The sequence below is a fragment of the Bombina bombina genome, chromosome 1 (assembly GCF_027579735.1).
Source record: "Bombina bombina isolate aBomBom1 chromosome 1, aBomBom1.pri, whole genome shotgun sequence".
NCBI classification, from domain to species: domain Eukaryota; kingdom Metazoa; phylum Chordata; class Amphibia; order Anura; family Bombinatoridae; genus Bombina; species Bombina bombina.
In genome coordinates, this window is record NC_069499.1 from 978,397,986 (window position 1) to 978,418,083 (window position 20,098).

Genomic DNA, 20,098 nt, shown 5'->3' on the forward strand with positions numbered 1-20,098 from the left:
ATAACGGTTTCAGGCACTGAGGAAAGATGGCGGCAGCAGACGGATCTTTGTGTCTCAGATAAGTCGCGACTTTTACATGCTTGGGGTATGAAAGGGGTACCCGCTGGTACACTGCACTCTCATAGTTTAATTCATCGTCTATAGAGCCCTCTTAGGTTGTTTTTGTGCGGGCTGTGGTGCATCTCTCCGGTCTGACTTGCGGAGCTCTAAGGAGAGACGTCCATCTTGGATGTAGGCAAACTCCGCCCCCCCTTGATAAATTTTTTAAAGATAAAAGCTGATCTTTATTGTTTAAAGTGAATTCAATACATTTAGTACATTTTCTCATATGGGGTTCCACCATGGCTTTTAAACATAATGAACAAGGAGTTTCCTCTATGTCAGACATGTTTATACAGACTAGCAATGAGACTAGCAAGCTTGGAAAACACTTTACATCAAGTTAAACAAGCAAATATAAAAAACGTTACTGTGCCTTTAAGGGAAACAAATTTTGCTAAAATTTGAAATAACAGTGAAAAAAGGCAGTTAAACTAACGAAATTTTTACAGTGTATGTAACAAGTTAGCAGAGCATTGCACCCACTTGCAAATGGATGATTAACCCCTTAATACAAAAAACGGATTAACAAATTGAAAAAAACGTTTTTTAAACAGTCACAACAACTGCCACAGCTTCACTGTGGCTTTACCTTCCTCAATATATGACTTTTGAAGCCTTTTGAGCCCTTCAGAGATGTCCTAAAGCATGCAGGGGACTGCTGAGGGAAGCTGAATGTCTCTGTCTGTAATTTTAACTAGGCCCCTCCCACTCATATTACAACAGTGGAAAGCCTCAGGAAACTGTTTCTAGGCAAAAATCAAGCCAGCCATGTGGAATAAACTAGGCCCCAATAAGTTTTATCACCAAAGCATATATAAAAACGATTAAACATGCCAGCAAACGTTTTATATTGCACATTAATCAGAGTATATACCTCTGATAGCAAGCCTGATACTAGTCGCTATTAAATCACTGTATTTAGGCTTAACTTACATTAATCCGGTATCAGCAGCTTTTTTCTAGCAAATTCCATCCCTAGAAAACTTAAACTGCACATACCTTATTGCAGGATAACCTGCACGCCATTCTCCCTTTGAAGTTACCTCACTCCTTAGACATATGTGAGAACAGCAGTGGATCTTAGTTACTTCTGCTAAGATCATAGAAAAACGCAGGCAGATTCTTCTTCTAAATGCTGCCTGAGATAAAATAGTACAACTCCGGTACCATTTAAAAACAATAAACTTTTGATTGAAGAAAAAACTAACTATATTACACCACTTTCCTCTTACTACCTCCAGCTATGTTGAGAGCTTGCAAGAGAATGACTGGGTATGGCAGTTAGGGGAGGAGCTATATAGCAGCTCTGCTGTGGGTGATCCTCTTGCAACTTCCTGTTGGGAAGGAGAATATCCCACAAGTAATGGATGATCCGTGGACTGGATACACCTTACAAGAGAAAAAAGAATCTCTAACACCTGTGTATATATGTAAACATAGCCCTATCTGAGATAAGTACCGCATTCAAAGCTTTGTTTGTTGTTTTTATGACAATTTCAGGAAAAAATAAATATAACTTCTGTTTTTATTGTTAACAATGTTAATTGTGAACATTATTAAAACAAACACATTTCCGTTTTCTTTGCTTTGAAATTTCAACCACAGAAAAGTTGAAAATAAATGGCTATGTACAGAGATAGAGTTGCATAGTTTGCAATCTCAATGATTATTCAGAAGTACAATAGTATTACTGAATCTATTAAAACAGTGTTATCATGATGGAAAATTTAGAATATTCACAAAGTCACATGTAGTTAATAATTTAAAAATACTTTGACAGTGATTGTACCTTGTATTATATGAAGAGGTCACTCCAGCCATTGACATATTAGGGCAACTAAATAAGAATACAAAACATGACAGAAAACTTATTACAGTACAAAATACACAAAACTTGATAACTCCTGAGCAGTGAAGCTTTAACTTGTTCACAATGAATCCTCCAAGAAAAGTACCGCCTCCACCTGCAGGCACAACCAGGTATCCTGGGAAAATAAAGAAAAAAATCAATGTTATAAATAATGCAGAATATATTTTACTGACAGTAATTACTACATTAACTGGGTTTAGGTTAGATTAAATTAGGATTTGTTTATATATGGCATAGACAACCATCAGGAAATTATAATACAATTACAATTTTGATACGAAGATATGTAAATCAATACATTCAATGTGTTGAGGTTGCTATGGTTTTTATTGACTTTCTATGAAATTCCTATGACTGAGTGGATATAAAAGATAAAATGCATCAAAGTGCTCATTTAACAAAAAAGTTATATAACTCTAGTCCTAAATATGTTTTGATTTGAATTACAGCAATAAGGCAATTTGCCTTTTAATTAAATGACAGCACATGGGATATTACTTTTGTGTATGTGAATAAATCAAAGTGTTTATTTGCCAGCCAATAGCCATTAGCAGGAAGTAACTAGACCTCAGCAGGAAGTACACAGCATTACAGCTTTCACATATACATATTAACACATAAATATATTTGTATATAAGCATATCCATATATATTTACAGGGAACACACTGTTTTTGTTTTTCTAACACCCCACACCCACCAACATTAAGCCAAAAAAAAAATGTGTGGACACAACAAGAGGGCACTAAAAATATACTAAATAAAACAGGTATGCAACAGATTATCATGGAATATCCAGTATCCGTCTAAAATTGTAAGTGCAATGTGGGAATGGATGATGGCCCCTCACTAAATTTTAATAATTTCCACATTGCACTTACAATTTTAGACAGGTACTAGATATTCCATGATAATCTGTTGTATACCTGTTTTAATTAGTATATTGTTAGTGCCCTCTTGTTGTGTCTACACATTCTTTTGTATTATCTCATAGCTTTTCTAGAGTTTATGGTTTAAGAGGAGCAGCTTCTTATTTTTAATATTATTCATTTTTAATTCATATATCAATAGCAATAGCGCTATTGATTTTTTGATCCCATTAAGGGGGCATATTGTTCTATATTAGTTATATGACTGTGTGGAATATTACTCAATATTGTAAATATTTATTGTGAGTTCTACCTTAGGGATGTTTTAATATTTCAAAGTAGCATATATTGTCCTATAGCGCCCTCTAGTGACTATTGTCACATCTATTACTATTAAGCCCAAAAAAATGTTGTGTGCAGTTATTGTTAATAAAATGCAAGATGCTACATTTTTTTTATTTTAATAAAGGCACACTATTCCTAATTTTGGGGGACATTTATAAAATTAACCAGAGATCTGATCTCTGGTTACTTTTATGAGCACACATTGCTACCACAAGCCTGTGGTAGCAATAACCTGCCACTTGTAATGGCTGGTTATTTATTGCGCGCCTGTTTACTTGTAATCTAGCCCTATATTAGCATTAATATAGATTGGTGAAACACGCAATCATTTAGGTACAGTAAAAACAAAGGTAATTGTTGTTTGAAAAGCATTGGTTACTTTGTAAGATAATCAGGAAGTTATTATTATCTTACCAAAATATGTAGCAGCCTCAGATGCACTTAAACTAAACTGTGATTCTAAGAACTTTGGGCCAAAGGTTGACATGCCAGTAATCAGAGTGGCCTCAGTTGCTCCTGCTACACACAGGAAAATAAATGTTGGATTTTTGAGAAGCATCAAAAACGATCTAATAAAAAACAAACAAAAAAACCCCATTAACAACGTATTTAAAGGGACACTCAGGTTAAATTAAATTTTCATGATTCAGATACAGCATTTAATTTTAAACAACTTTCCAATTTAGTTCCATAAAAAAAATGTGCACAGTCTTTTATATTTACAATTTTTGAGTCACCAGGTCCTACTGAGCATGTGCAAGAATTCACAGACTATACGTATATGCATTTGTGATTGGCTGATTGCTATCACATGGTACAGGGGAGTGGAAATATACATAACTTTGAAATTTGTTATAAAAAAATCTACTACTCATTTGAAGTTCAGACTAAGTACTATTGCATTGTCTTGTTATCTTGCATTTGTTGATTATGCAAATCTACTGTGTTGACTGGTCCTTTATCTGAGCCAAGCAACTCATTATTCCATGGTAACATTTCTTAAAGACACATTTATTCCACATAAAGTGTTCTATTCTAATCATATAAAGTCATTTATATACACAAATTCCCAGAAAAACAATTCACTTTTTTTTTCTGAAGGATTAAAATATACCACACATGTTAAATCAAAATGAAACATTTAATGGTTCAGATAGAACATGCACGTTGAAGAGATTTTTCAATTTACTTTAATAGCATTTGTTGAAAAATATACCTGCATAGGATCAGCAACAGCAATGCACTACTGGGAGCTAGCTGGTGATTGGTGGCTACACACATAGGCCTCTTGTTTTTGGCCAAATGTGTTCAGCTAAGCCCCAGTAGTGCATTGCTTCTCTGGAAATGGCATTAAAAAAATAGTCTAGTCCAAAATAAACTTTCATGATTCAGATAGCGCATGTACTTTTAAACAACTTTCCAATTTACTTTCTTAGTTGAAAGCTAAACCTAGGAGGTTCATATGCTAATTTCTTGAAGGCTGCCTCTAATCTGAATGCATTTTGACAGTTTTTCACCACTAGAGGGTGTTAGTTCATGTGTTTTATATAGATAATGCATGTCTGTCAAAAGAACTGAAATAAGGGGGCAGTTTGCAGAGGCTTAGATACAAGATAATCACAGAGGTTAAACGTATATTAATATAACTGTGTGGTTATGCAAACCTAGGGAATGGGTAATAAAGGGATTATCTATCTTTTAAAACAATAAAAATTCTGGTGTAGACTGTCCCTTTAACTATGTGTTTAACAACTTTGCAGGCTGCACTGCATCCTCCTGGATTTAAAACCATGCCCAGAAATACGAGACACCAATACATTTTTTAGTTTTTATCAACCCCCAACAAAGGCGATACAATAAAAGTATTCTATAAAAATGTTCCTAAACTACAAAATAATACAAATCAGATGCATTTAGACATTGGGGCCCATTTATCAAGCTCCGGATGGAGATTGAGGGCCTGTGTTTCTGCAGAAACACCAGATATGAAGCAGTGGTCTAAAGACCGCTGCTCCATAAACTGTCTGACTGCTCTGAGCAGGCGGACAGACATCGCCGTAATTCAACCCAATCGAGTACGATCGGGTTGATTGGCACCCCCCTGCTGGCGGCGAATCTTCAGAGCTGCTGGTGCAATGCTGAATACGGAGAGCGTATTGCTCTCCGCATTCAGCGAGGTCTGTCGGTCCTGATCCGCTTTTTATCATGCAAAGTTGGGATAATCCTAGCACCAACTAGTACAAGACCGACCCCATACTTGGCCACTCTGGCTCTTCCAATGAAACCTGCAAATATAACTTCCTCAGAAACAGTCCCAGTTTTTATTTCTAAACCAGTGAGACACCATAGATCACTGTGAGACACCTATACACACCACCACAAGAATAGTTATACATTGTTTCTGTCTGAGCAGAGGATTCTGGGTAAGCATATATAAATGAGCAGCACAATGCTTCATCTTTCTACTCCACAGTGTTGAATGTATCACTACACTGTAAAAATCAACTTACAAAAATAAATGGTTTAAAACCATTTAACACTGCCATTTTGCAAGAGACAATTGCATTGTTTTGCACTCCAGAGACATACTCTTTTGTGAATATTGTTTACCTTATTCTCTATGTAGTAAGCAAATAAGGACAGATATAAATGAGTGCCAACATTGATCCAGGAATCTCTGTGAAGACTTTTGCAGGGTCAGGATTTTGGATCCTGCACAATGTATTCTATTCTCTTTCGGATCAGTGAAAAAGCATAATCTTATCATGTTTAATTGCATCAAAAGAAATAGCAATATAAATAATGAAGGTAGAGTGCAACGTGTTCGTACTATACATAATTAAACATTATATGGAGAATTCAATTTTGAGAATGTCACCAAAATCCCATTTTCACAACCTTACTGTGACACAGATGAAAAAAGTATGGGGGCAAGCACTCACAACAGTGGGAGGTGTCAATATGTGTCTCACAGAGCTATTCTATATTAAGAGACTGATTTATGAAAATACAAATGTAATCTTTAAAACAGATATTAAAAATACAGTAGTGCAGCCTAACATACATATGTAGGACTCTAAAAGCATAAATTAAATATAATGTATAAACGATACAGAGTGTAACGCAATTGTTACACAGTATGTAAAGTGCAGAGTGGTAGACGTATACCAAGGTCGTGGATATCAACCTGCGGGGTAACATAAAACAGGGCAAATGAGGAGTGTCCTGAGAAAGTACCTTAGTGAAAAAATTATTTCATGCTAAGCTGATCCATGAATTGTTGGTGCTGAGGGTATAGCGGAATGTTGAACCGCTCATGATGACGGACTTTGACTAATCTTTTAGTCTCTTGGCTGATCGTAAGCAAGTCGGTGGTGGACTTTTAACTTTGTCAAGCTGATGAAACACCTCCTCTTTATTTGATCGCCGGTCTGTTGCTGTATCCAGGAAAGTGAAAACTACTGCTCACAAGCAATGTAGGGAGATGCTATGTAAACGCCACAACACAGTATGTGTATTGAGCCAGATCAAACGTGTAACCCAAAATGATCTGCTAACACCTGTCCTGTTTACCCTATCTGTTTGAAGAATGTGTTCCTTTACAGGTGATCAATCATCTACGCGTTTCGGCTGAGTTACCAGCCTTTATCAAGATGATACACCTGTGATAGTAGGGCTCCTTAAATAACCTTCTTGGCATAGGTAATTAGTTGATTGACAGTCTTTTTCACCAATTGTGGTCCACATTTATTCTCTCACCTGATTACGTTTTGGGATTTCTTTCACATTTGTACTAATAAGGAGGAGTTTTAACCCTCTCATATGTGCACAATGTTATTGTAAGTTCATTTAAATACAGAAAGTGAGACAAACATCTAACAATGTTTAAATAACTTATTGAGGCTAAAAAATTGATCAGTGGTGGGTATTATTAAGATTACTATCTCTATATAATTGTAAGGTATATGATTGTTATTTCTATGTAGTTGTGAGAGACATATCTGACTCTATTAAAAATAGCATTTTCTTTAAAAACAAATTGTTTAAAAAAACAGAATTTATGCTTACCTGATAAATTACTTTGTCTTGCGGTGTATCCAGTCCACGGATTCATCCTTTACTTGTGGGATATTCTCCTTCCCTACAGGAAGTGGCAAAGAGAGCACACAGCAGAGCTGTCCATATAGCTCCCCCTCTAGCTCCACCCCCCAGTCATTCGACCAAAGGATAGGAAGAAAAAGGAGAAACCATAGGGTGCAGTGGTGACTGTAGTTTAAACAAAAATTTTTTACCTGACTTAAATGCCAGGGCGGGCCGTGGACTGGATACACCGCAAGAGAAAGTAATTTATCAGGTAAGCATAAATTCTGTTTTCTCTTGCAAGGTGTATCCAGTCCACGGATTCATCCTTTACTTGTGGGATACCAATACCAAAGCTTTTAGGACATGGATGAAGGGAGGGAACAAGACAGGTACCTTAAACGCAAGGCACCACTGCTTGCAAAACCGTTCTCCCAAAAATAGCCTCCGAAGAAGCCAAAGTATCAAATTTGTAAAATTTGTAAAAAGTATGCAGTGAAGACCAAGTCGCTGCCTTACAAATCTGTTCAACAGAAGCCTCATTTTTGAAAGCCCATGTGGAAGCCACTGCTCTAGTAGAATGAGCAGTAATTGTTTCAGGAGGCTGCTGGCCAGCAGTCTCATAGGCGAAAAGGATGATGCTTTTCAGCCAAAAGGAAAGAGAGGTAGCAGTCGCTTTCTGACCTCTCCTCTTACCAGAATAGATAACAAACAAGGAGGATGTTTGTCTGAAATCCTTAGTTGCTTGTAAATAGAACTTTAAAGCACAAACTACATCAAGATTGTGTAACAGACGTTCCTTCTTCAAAGAAGGATTAGGACACAGAGAAGGAACAACTATTTTCTGGTTAATATTCTTGTTAGAAACAACTTTAGGAAGAAAACCAGGCTTGGTACGCAAAACTACCTTATCTGCGTGGAACACCAGGTAAGGTGAATCACACTGTAAGGCAGATAATTCTGAAACTCTTCGAGCAGAAGAGATAGCTACCAAAAACAAAACTTTCCAAGATAACAACTTAATATCTATGGAATGTAAAGGTTCAAACGGAACCCCTTGAAGAACTGAAAGAACTAGATTTAGACTACATGGCGGAGCCACAGGTTTATAGACAGGTTTGATTCTGACTAAAGCCTGAGCAAACGCTTGAACATCTGATACCTGTGCCAGACGCTTGTGTAAAAGGATAGACAGAGCAGATATCTGTCCCTTTAAGGAACTAGCTGACAATCCTTTCTCCAATCCTTCTTGGAGGAAAGACAATATCCTGGGAATCCTAATCTTACTCCATGAGTAACCCTTGGATTCACACCAACAAAGATATTTCCGCCATATCTTATGGTAGATTTTCCTGGTGACAGGCTTTCTAGCCTGAATCAGAGTATCTATAACTGACTCAGAGAAACCACGCTTTGATAGAATTAAGCGTTCAATCTCCAAGCAATCAGACGTAGAGAAACTAGATTTGGATGCTTTAACGAACCCTGTATTAGAAGATCCTGCCTCATTGGCAGTGTCCATGGTGGGACAGATGACATGTCCACTAGGTCTGCATACCAAGTCCTGCGTGGCCACGCAGGCGCTATCAGAATCACCGAAGCCTTCTCCTGCTTGATTCTGGCGACCAGACGAGGGAGAAGGGGAAACGGTGGAAAAACATAAGCCAGATTGAAGGACCAAGGCGCTGCTAGAGCATCTATCAATACCTCCTTGGGGTCCAGGGACCTGGACCCGTAGAGAGGAAGTTTGGTGTTCTGACGGGACGCCATCAGATCCAACTCTGGAGTGCCCCATAGCTGAGTCAGCTGGGCAAACACCTCCGGGTGGAGTTCCCACTCCCCCGGGTGAAAAGTCTGACGACTTAGGAAATCCGCCTGCCAGTTGTCTACTCCTGGGATGTGAATTGCTGAGAGCTGGCAGGAGTGATCCTCCGCCCACCTTATTATTTTGGTTACTTCTGTCATCACTAGGGAACTCTTTGTTCCCCCCTGATGATTGACGTAAGCTACAGTCGTGATGTTGTCCGACTGAAATCTGATGAATTTGGCCGCAGCTAGCTGAGGCCATGCCTGAAGGGCGTTGAATATCGCCCTCAGTTCCAGAATGTTTATCGGGAGAAGCTTTTCTTCCCGAGACCATAAGCCCTGAGCTTTCAGGGAGTCCCAGACCGCACCCCAGCCTAACAGACTTGCGTTGGTCGTTACAATGATCCACTCTGGTCTGCGGAAACATATTCCCTGAGACAGGTGATCCTGAGACAACCACCAGAGAAGAGAATCTCTGGTCTCCTGGTCCAACTGAATTTGAGGAGACAAATCTGCATAATCCCCATTCCACTGTTTGAGCATGCATAGTTGCAGTAGTCTGAGGTGTATCCGAGCAAAAGGGACTATGTCCATTGCTGCTACCATTAATCCGATTGTCTCCATGCACTGAGCCACAGATGGCCGGGGAATGGAATGAAGAACTCGGCAAGTAGTTAAGAGTTTTAATTTTCTGACCTCCGTCAGAAATATTTTCATTTCTACCGAGTCTATTAGAGTCCCTAGGAAGGGAACCCTTGTGAGAGGGGAAAGAGAACTCTTTTTGATGTTCACCTTCCATCCGTGAGACCTCAGAAAGGCCAATACAATCTCTGTGTGAGAATTGGCCGTTTGGAAAGACGGCGCCTGAATTAAGATGTCGTCTAGGTAAGGCGCCACTGCTATGCCTCGCAGTCTTAGAACCGCCAGGAGGGACCCTAGCACCTTTGTGAAAAATCTGGGAGCAGTGGCTAAGCCGAAAGGAAGAGCCACAAACTGGTAATGCTTGTCCAGAAAAGCGAACCTGAGAAACTGGTGATGATCCTTGTGGATAGGATTGTGTAGGTATGCATCCTTTAGATCCACGGTAGTCATATATTGACCTTCCTGGATCATTGGTAAGATTGTCCAAATGGTCTCCATTTTGAATGATGAGGAATCTGTTTAGAATCTTTAGATCCAGGATGGGTCTGAAAGTTCCCTCTTTTTTGCGAACCACAAACATGTTCGAGTAAAACCCCAACCCTTGTTCCGCCATTGGAACTGGGTGGATCACTTCCATTGTATGTAGATCTTCTACACAGCGTAAAAACGCCTCTTTCTTTGTCTGATCTGTAGACAGACGAGAAATGTGGAACCTCCCCCTTGGAGGAGAACCCTTGAATTCTAGAAGATATCCCTGGGATACAATATCTAACGCCCAAGGATCGTGTACCAGGCCTGAGCGAAGAGAGAGAGTCTGCCCCCTACTAGATCCGGTCCCGGATCGGGGGCTACCCCTTTGTGCTGTCTTGGTGGCAGCTGCAGGCTTTTTGGCCTGTTTACCCTTAAAAGCTAACACCACATTCACTTTACCCTCCCGAGAGAGACCCTAGTGCTTAGAGCCGGCAAAGAGAATGACTTGGGGGTGGAGCTATATGGAATATCCCACAAGTAAAGGATGAATCCGTGTACTGGATACACCTTGCAAGAGAAACCAAGTATTTAGATAAAATTGATGATGAAGATATATATATATATATATATATATATATATATATATATATATATAGTCATATTAAAAAATGATCTAGAATTGGTTTTGGTAAATGTAAAAACTTTTAGAAACTTTTTTGAAATTTAAAAAACACATAGTAGAAGTTTAGAAAAAAGAGCTTTGAATTAAAAACAACTTTGAATTTAGAAACTTAGACCTAGATTTGGAGTTTGGCGTTAGCCGTGAAAACCAGCGTTAGAGGCTCCTAACGCTGGTTTTAGGCTACCGCCGGTATTTGGAGTCACTCAAAATAGGGTCTAACGCTCACTTTTCAGCCGTGACTTTTCCATACCGCAGATCCCCTTAAGTCAATTGCGTATCCTATCTTTTCAATGGGATTTTTCTAACTCTGGTATTTAGAGTCGTTTCTGAAGTGAGCGTTAGACATCTAACGACAAAACTCCAGCCGCAGGAAAAAAGTCAGTGGTTAAGAGCTTTCTGGGCTAACGCCGGTTTCTAAAGCTCTTAACTACTGTACTCTAAAGTACACTAACACCCATAAACTACCTATGTACCCCTAAACCGAGGTCCCCCCACATCGCCGACACTCGAATAAATGTTTTTAACCCCTAATCTGCCGACCGCCACCTACGTTATCCTTATGTACCCCTAATCTGCTCCCCCTAACACAGCCGACCCCTGTATTATATTTATTAACCCCTAATCTGCCCCCCTCAACGTCGCCTCCATCTGCCTACACTTATTAACCCCTAACCTGCCGACCGCAAAGCGCCGCCACCTACGTTATCCTTATGTACCCCTAATCTGCTGCCCCTAACAACGCCGACCCCTATATTATATTTATTAACCCCTAATCTGCCCCCCTCAACGTCGCCTCCACCTGCCTACACTTATTAACCCCTAATCTGCCGAGCGGACCGCACCGCTATTATAATAAAGTTATTAACCCCTAATCCGCCTCACTAACCCTATAATAAATAGTATTAACCCCTAATCTGCCCCCCTCAACGTCGCCTCCACCTGCCAACACTTATTAACCCCTAATCTGCCGAGCGGACCGCACCGCTATTATAATAAAGTTATTAACCCCTAATCCGCCTCACTAACCCTATAATAAATAGTATTAACCCCTAATCTTCCCTCCCTAACATCGCCGACACCTAACTTCAATTATTAACCCCTAATCTGCCGACTGGAGCTCACCGCTATTCTAATAAATGGATTAACCCCTAAAGCTAAGTCTAACCCTAACACTCCCCTAAATTAAATATAATTTTAATCTAACGAAATTTATTAACTCTTATTAAATAAATTATTCCTATTTAAAGCTAAATACTTACCTGTAAAATAAACTCTAATATAGCTACAATATAAATTATAATTACATTGTAGCTATTTTAGGATTAATATTTATTTTACAGGCAACTTTGTAATTATTTTAACCAGGTACAATAGCTATTAAATAGTTAAGAACTATTTAATAGTTACCTAGTTAAAATAATTACAAAATTACCTGTAAAATAAATCCTAACCTAAGTTACAATTAAACCTAACACTATACTATCATTAAATTAATTAAATAAAATACCTACAATTACCTACAATTAAACCTAACACTACACTATCAATACATTAATTAAATACAATATCTACAAATAACTACAATGAAATAAACTAACTAAAGTACAAAAAATAAAAAAGAACTAAGTTACAAAAAATAAAAAAATATCTACAAACATAAGAAAAATATTACAACAATTTTAAACTAATTACACCTACTCTAAGCCCCCTAATAAAACAACAAAGCCCCCCAAAATAAAAAATGCCCTACCCTATTCTAAATTACTAAAGTTAAAAGCTCTTTTACCTTACCAGCCCTGAACAGGGCCCTTTGCAGGGCATGCCCCAAGAAGTTCAGCTCTTTTGCCTGTAAAAAAAACATACAACACCCCCCCCACCAACATTACAACCCACCACCCACATACCCCTAATCTAACCCAAACCCCCCTTAAATAAACCTAACACTAAGCCCCTGAAGATCATCCTACCTTGTCTTCACCTCACCAGGTATCACCGATCCGTCCTGGCTCCAAAATCTTCATCCAACCCAAGCGGGGGTTGGCGATCCATCATCCGGTGGCTGAAGAGGTCCAGAAGAGGCTCCAAAGTCTTCATCCTATCCGGGAAGAAGAGGCGATCCGGACCGGCAACCATCTTGATCGAAGCGGCATCTTCTATCTTCATCCGATGACGACCGGCTCCATCCTGAAGACCTCCACCGCGGACCCATCTTCTTCCGGCGACGTCCAACTGAAGAATGACGGTTCCTTTAAGGGACGTCATCCAAGATGGCGTCCCTCGAATTCCGATTGGCTGATAGGATTCTATCAGCCAATCGGAATTAAGGTAGGAATATTCTGATTTTTATGGTGCGGCCAGAAAAAAGCCGGCGTTAGTTTTTCGGGTCGTTACCGACAAAACTCCAAATCTAGCCGTTAAAATGCAGAACAGAATTAAAGATTCACAATAAGTCATTCGAAATAACAAATTCAAAAATAAAAAATTCAGAGTAAGTAATTTAGAGAAAAAATATTTTTTGCAATAAAAACTACAAAAATGATCAGAATAAGAAATTGAGGTCAAATTCCATATTTAGACCCTTAGGATGGAGGGTTTTAAAATAGAATATTAGTTCAGCTTCTCGTTTAAGTAATCTATTTTCTATCGGCTAGATTTAGAGTTAGGCGGCAGCCGTCAAAACCAGCGTTAGAGGCTCCTAACGCTGGTTTTTACCGCCCTCTGGTATTTGGAGTCAGTCAGGAAAGGGTCTAACGCTCACTTTACAGCCGCGACTTTTCCATACCGAAGATCCCCCTACGCCATTTGTGTATCCTATCTTTTCAATGGGATCTTTCTAACGCCGGTATTTAGAGTCTTTGCTGAAGTGAGCGTTAGAAATCTAACGACAAAACTCCAGCCGCAGAAAAAAGTCAGTAGTTAAGAGCTTTCTGGGCTAACGCCGGTTTATAAAGCTCTTAACTACTGTGCTCTAAAGTACACTAACACCCATAAACTACCTATGTACCCCTAAACAGAGGTCCCCCCACATCGCCGCCACTCTATTAAATTTTTTTAACCCCTAATCTGCTGCTCCGTACACCGCCGCCAGCTACATTATCCCTATGTACCCCTAATCTGCTGCCCCTAATACCGCCGACACCTATATTATATTTATTAACCCCTAATCTGCCCCCCCCCAACGTCGCCGCCACCTACCTACACTTATTAACCCCTAATCTGCCGAGCGGACCGCAACGCTACTATAATAAAGTTATTAACCCCTAATCCGCCTCACTCCTGCCTCAATAACCCTATAATAAATAGTATTAACCCCTAATCTGCCCTCCCTAACATCGCCGACACCTAACTTCAAGCATTAACCCCTAATCTGCCGACCGGAGCTCACCGCTACTATAATAAATTTTTTAACCCCTAAAGCTAAGTCTAACCCTAACACCCCCCTAAGTTAAATATAATTTAAATCTAACGAAATAAATTAACTCTTATTAAATAAATTATTCCTATTTAAAGCTAAATACTTACCTGTAAAATAAACCCTAATATAGCTACAACATAAATTATAATTACATTGTAGCTATTTTAGGATTAATATTTATTTTACAGGCAACTTTGTAATTATTTTAACCAGGTACAATAGCTATTTAATAGTTCATAACTATTTAATAGTTACCTAGTTAAAATAATTACAAAATTACCTGTAAAATAAATCCTAACCTAAGTTACAATTAAACCTAACACTACACTAGCAATAAATAAATTAAATACAATACCTACAATTATCTACAATTAAACCTAACACTACACTATCAATAAATTAATTAAATACAATACCTACAAATAAATACAATTAAATAAACTAACTAAAGTACAAAAAATAAAAAAGAACTAAGTTACAAAAAATAAAAAAATATTTACAAACATTAGAAAAATATTACAACAATTTTAAACTAATTACACCTACTCTAAGCCCCCTAATAAAATAACAAAGCCCCCCAAAATAAAAAAATGCCCTACCGGGGGGCAGAGCCAGCTCTGATACTGAATGGTCGCATATCAGTGTAGCTCTGACTATGTCTTATAATTAAATCTAAATTCGACCGTTCAGCTTATTCTAATTTGAGCAGTTATCTTTTCTAACGATTCATGGGGCTGGAGTGAATAGTCCGGAACCTAAATGATGCTAACAAGCAAAGGCAATTCACATTGTTTTGCAGAATTCAGCATTGAGACTGCTGAAAAGCGGCCATTTTCCAACCCACGTGGAGATATGGAAGACCGACTGGGTTATAAGAACATATTATTGGATCTATTATCCACCAAACTTTTGGAGGTTGAACATGAAGTGATCTTAGCACTGGGAGCGCTACCAGTCCTGAGCTCTCAACTCAGAGGAGGGAGATACAGCAGCGAGAATTAGCCCAAGATTCGCCCAGGAAAAGTGAGGGAGCCGAGGCCAATGAACTCCCAGCTGCCCTGGTTGTTGAACTTGCAAATATTAGGCCTGTTGACTACTCAGAGTGTTTCACCCCTCTAGATGACACAGCTGCACGGATGGAAAAAGGAGAGGAGCGGCCATATAGCAGGCATCCTAACGGCAACCAGCTATCGCAAATACCTTTCCGGTATAAACGGCCTCACCTATCAGGGGCGATTTTAGACCCGGGGTGGGTCATGATGGTGCGGGAGACTGTTACCTATGATATGCCTGTGGGTGAAGTCGGGAGATATGATCCTGCTGCTGAGTGCAGCGCGACCGAGCAGGGACTATTCGACACGTTTTGGCCTGTTGAGGCGGCCACAGAGTCATGCCTGGTGTCATTTTTAGACGCAGATCTTCTCTCACACAGTATGGCACATGTTCGTTTTCTCTACCTACCTGGGCAAACATGGATGACCGAGAGTTGCCAATTCCCATACAGAAGAAATTTGCAGGTGTTGGGACCCTCTCTTCACGATGTCATTAAATATGGCAAGTCCGGAATTGGGTAACACAGTAACCACTGTCTGTGGGCAGTTTATAGCTAGACCTTACACTCCGGACTGGACTATGCTTTTTGATGAGACTTTTTGGACTGGATGAAACCCTCTCCTCCTTTATTGACCCTGTAGGACTTAAAAAATTATATTCCATATGCTTACAATATAAAGTAGATTGTACTTGATTATTACTGTGTCTAGAGTAGCGTTTTTGCTATATTTTACGCCTTTCTCTATAATATGCTCTGTAATTTTTCTATTTGTTAGTTTCTTAGTTATAAAGAAGCTATACTCCTGTTGTTTCTCATACCTCAACCCATAATATGTTTAGTAACTGTATTAATTGAAGGTGGATTAGCTGCATGAACCGTTGCTGTGCAGTTATTAGGTTTACAGAAAACAAGTTTAAAGCTTTCTAGATATCACCACAGCCAATCCCATACTACCTAAGTTGCCTTACTTACAATAATGTGTTCTTCCTCACTGATATCTATATGTGTGTTAAAGGTGGAAGTTTATTTGCTGCTCGATAGGTAAAGTAACTTGATGTTAATGCTATCTAGGTCTAAACACGTGATTCGCCCTGTTGTGTGACATAGGGCCCATGTCCACACGATAGGGGGGTCTGATATAGTATAGATGTCTTTTACATATTACACCATAGTTCAAACATGCAAGATGTAATCCAGCGTTTTTTAGGAAATATGATAGCTTGCTAGCTTGATCTACCTGCCTAAATAACGCTGCAGCACCCTTTCCTATATTATTTTTCTACATGATGTTATATCAGTAAGGTTATAGTATAATGTTGTCTTTCAAGGTTACAGTTGAGACATGGGTCCCCTTTTCTATGATGATAGATCTAAATTACACAGGCTTTAGTTATTGTCTGTACTATTTTGATGTAATGTCTCTATCTGGCCTGATAGGTATTCCACCACTTGCTATGTCATATGTTATAGCCGTGTGTATGTATATTACCACATATCATAGTTTCAATAGCATCAATGAACCGGTGTCTCTTGCTCAGTGTATATTTGCAAATTTATCTACACATTTATAGATTAAGCCTACTATGTATGTATATATTTTCCCAAGAACAAAACTGATAGCCCTTAATTGTTTATGCCTGAGCTCCCATCAGCTTAGTTAATTAGGTTAGTTGTTAATTTTCTTTCTTCTAGTATGTTTCTATACTACTAGGCTCCGCCCCCCCCCCCTTTTGGAGCTTATTTATTAAGCTAAGGGACACAGATCCCATTGATGACCCCCTAAAAATTACATAAGAGTCCTTCATTATAGTTATGGTTGATAAACTTTTCTATAATATATGTTTATGTTTATAGTCTGGAGGACCCAAAAAGGGCCCTATATGTTGTAGATTCCATTGCACCGTTCCCTGATACCTTTTATATATTTACATCAATATAGCGGCCATTAATAACCCCTTCCCTATTTTATCTGCTACTCCCTCTATTATGATACATCTGAGTGACTAGGCCCATAGTGGTCCATATTTGTCCTAAGGGGATTGGGTAGCAGATAATATAAAAAAAAATGAGGTCTCACTTTTATAATTCAATTTACGAGGCAGATTGTTAGTGCAAGCAATGTTACTGATATAAGTTTATTTTTTAAGAATCTCTGCTATGATCGTCTTAATAGTTGGAGACATGCTAATTATGAGCAATCACGATATTTGTTTTTGGGCTAAATAATTTCACAGTCTATATGTAGACTACTGTTTTAACATTATTTTATTTTTGTCCCTTATGGTCCTATATTCTATTGTAACATCTTTCCTGAGAATACTGAAAATTGAATTTTCAATGTATGACTTGTGTTTTGAAAACCTCAATAAAAATTGTTTAAAAAAAAAAAAAAAAAAAAATGCCCTACCCTATTCTGAATTAAAAAAGTTCAAAGCTCTTTTACCTTACCAGCCCTGAAAAGGGCCCTTTGCGGGGCATGCCCCAAAGAATTCAGCTCTTTTGCCTGTAAAAAAAAAAAACATACAATACCCCCCCCCAACATTACAACCCACATACCCCTAATCTAACCCAAACCCCCCTTAAATAAACCTAACACTAAGCCCCTGAAGATCTCCCTACCTTGTCTTCACCTCACCGGGTTCAGCGATCGGTCCAGAAGAGGGTCCGAAGTCTTGATCCAAGCGGCGGCTGAAGAACTCCATCATCGGGCTGAAGTCGGAAGTCCATCATCGGGATGAAGTCTTCTATCAAGCCGCATCTTCAATCTTCTTTCTTCCGGAGCGGAGCAGAGCCATCTTCTTCCCAGCCGACGCAGATCCAACCTCTTCAAGCGATGCCTACTCGCCGAATGACGGTTCCTTTAAATGATGTCATCCAAGATGGCGTCCCTCGAATTCCGATTGGCTGATAGGATTCTATCAGCCAATCGGAATTAAGGTAGGAATATTCTGATTGGCTGATGGAATCAGCCAATCAGATTCAAGTTCAATCCGATTGGCTGATTGGATCAGCCAATCAGATTGAGCTCACATTCTATTGGCTGTTCCGATCAGCCAATAGAATGCGAGCTCAATCTGATTGGCTGATTATTGCTATATTAGCATGATTTACAGGAAATACAGGGGAAGAAACCTTTTAAAGTGCTTCCCGTAATATCTTTTTCTGTAGTTAGTTTATTTTTAAATTTGCTAGGAGATTTTTAAGGTTTTTTGTCTTTTTAAAAACTATGCTTTGTCTATTCTTAACTTTGTTGCCTAGCAAGGGATATTTTTTGATGAAGTGCCAGTGCTTTTTATAATTTAGTTTATTTTGTGGTGTTGGGAACTATAACCAGTTATGAAAGGTATCTCTAGGAGGTCTGGATTATTTTAATTTTATGGAAGCTATTATTTTTCTCTTTCCTCTCTAATAACCCATCTCTTTCGATCTGTATGACCTAGGGGAAGTCAGCTCCTCTCTGCGTGCAGTAGTGACGTCATCGCCACACGCTTCCCCTGTTCAGAAGCTGGTCAGGATCTACTGTGGCGCGAATCCGGCGCCTATGTAAGTAACTTCAGTCCTACCTATCACTGCCCAAGTATAGGTGTTACTTACTGTTCTCCTGGGTGTTATTGATTCTTATGCTGGACTGTTATACTAGTCTTTAACTGCAAGATTGATATAACGCTGCTGAACTCTGCTTGTCTGACCACTCTGCCCGTTAACCCTTTAACTGCTGGATTGATATACTGCTGCTGAACTCTGCTTGTCTGACCTCTCTGCCTGTTAATCCCTATTGCTCTGGATTGCCTTACAGTTGCCAAACCCTGCCTGCCTGATCGTTCTAGTGGTTTACCCCTGGACTGCCTTACTCTTGCCAAACCATGCCTGCCTTGCTGTTGCCAGGTCCTGCCTATCTAACCTTTCTGGTGGTTTGCCCCTGAACTACATTTCTCTGGTTTCCTGCCTGTTGCCGCCGGGAACTGTCCTGCCTGTGGTGAGTGCCGCTTACCCCATCTTGCAAACCTTCTCTGCTCTGGGATATTCCCTATCATTCCGGCTCGACGCCGAGATAACAAGACTACTGGCCGAGTTCAGTCTGATAGAGGAGTATTCCACGAGCATAACAAAACCTTAAAAATCTCCTCGCAAATTTAAAAATAAACTAACTACAGAAAAACAGAATTTATGCTTACCTGATAAATTACTTTCTCCAACGGTGTGTCCGGTCCACGGCGTCATCCTTACTTGTGGGAATATCTCTTCCCCAACAGGAAATGGCAAAGAGTCCCAGCAAAGCTGGCCATATAGTCCCTCCTAGGCTCCGCCCAACCCAGTCATTCGACCGACGGACAGGAGGAAAAATATAGGAGAAACCATATGGTGTCGTGGCGACTGTAGTTAGAGAAAATAATTCATCGGACCTGATTAAAAAACCAGGGCGGGCCGTGGACCGGACACACCGTTGGAGAAAGTAATTTATCAGGTAAGCATAAATTCTGTTTTCTCCAACATTGGTGTGTCCGGTCCACGGCGTCATCCTTACTTGTGGGAACCAATACCAAAGCTTTAGGACACGGATGAAGGGAGGGATCAAATTAGGTCACCTAAACGGAAGGCACCACGGCTTGCAAAACCTTTCTCCCAAAAATAGCCTCCGAAGAAGCAAAAGTATCAAATTTGTAAAATTTGGCAAAAGTGTGCAGTGAAGACCAAGTCGCTGCCTTACATATCTGATCAACAGAAGCCTCGTTCTTGAAGGCCCATGTGGAAGCTACATCCCT

General features: G+C 39.4%; 1 protein-coding gene across 1 annotated transcript in view; it reads left to right on the forward strand.

Moving 5' to 3' along the window:
• The window catches only part of SLCO4A1 (solute carrier organic anion transporter family member 4A1), a 402,251-nt gene that overhangs the window by 224,515 nt on the left and 157,638 nt on the right, over window positions 1-20,098 (forward strand). The window contains exon 7 of the mRNA XM_053716065.1: window positions 15,081-15,208. Coding sequence (XP_053572040.1) covers window positions 15,081-15,208 — 128 coding nt within the window. The remainder of the gene's footprint in view (window positions 1-15,080; window positions 15,209-20,098) is intronic.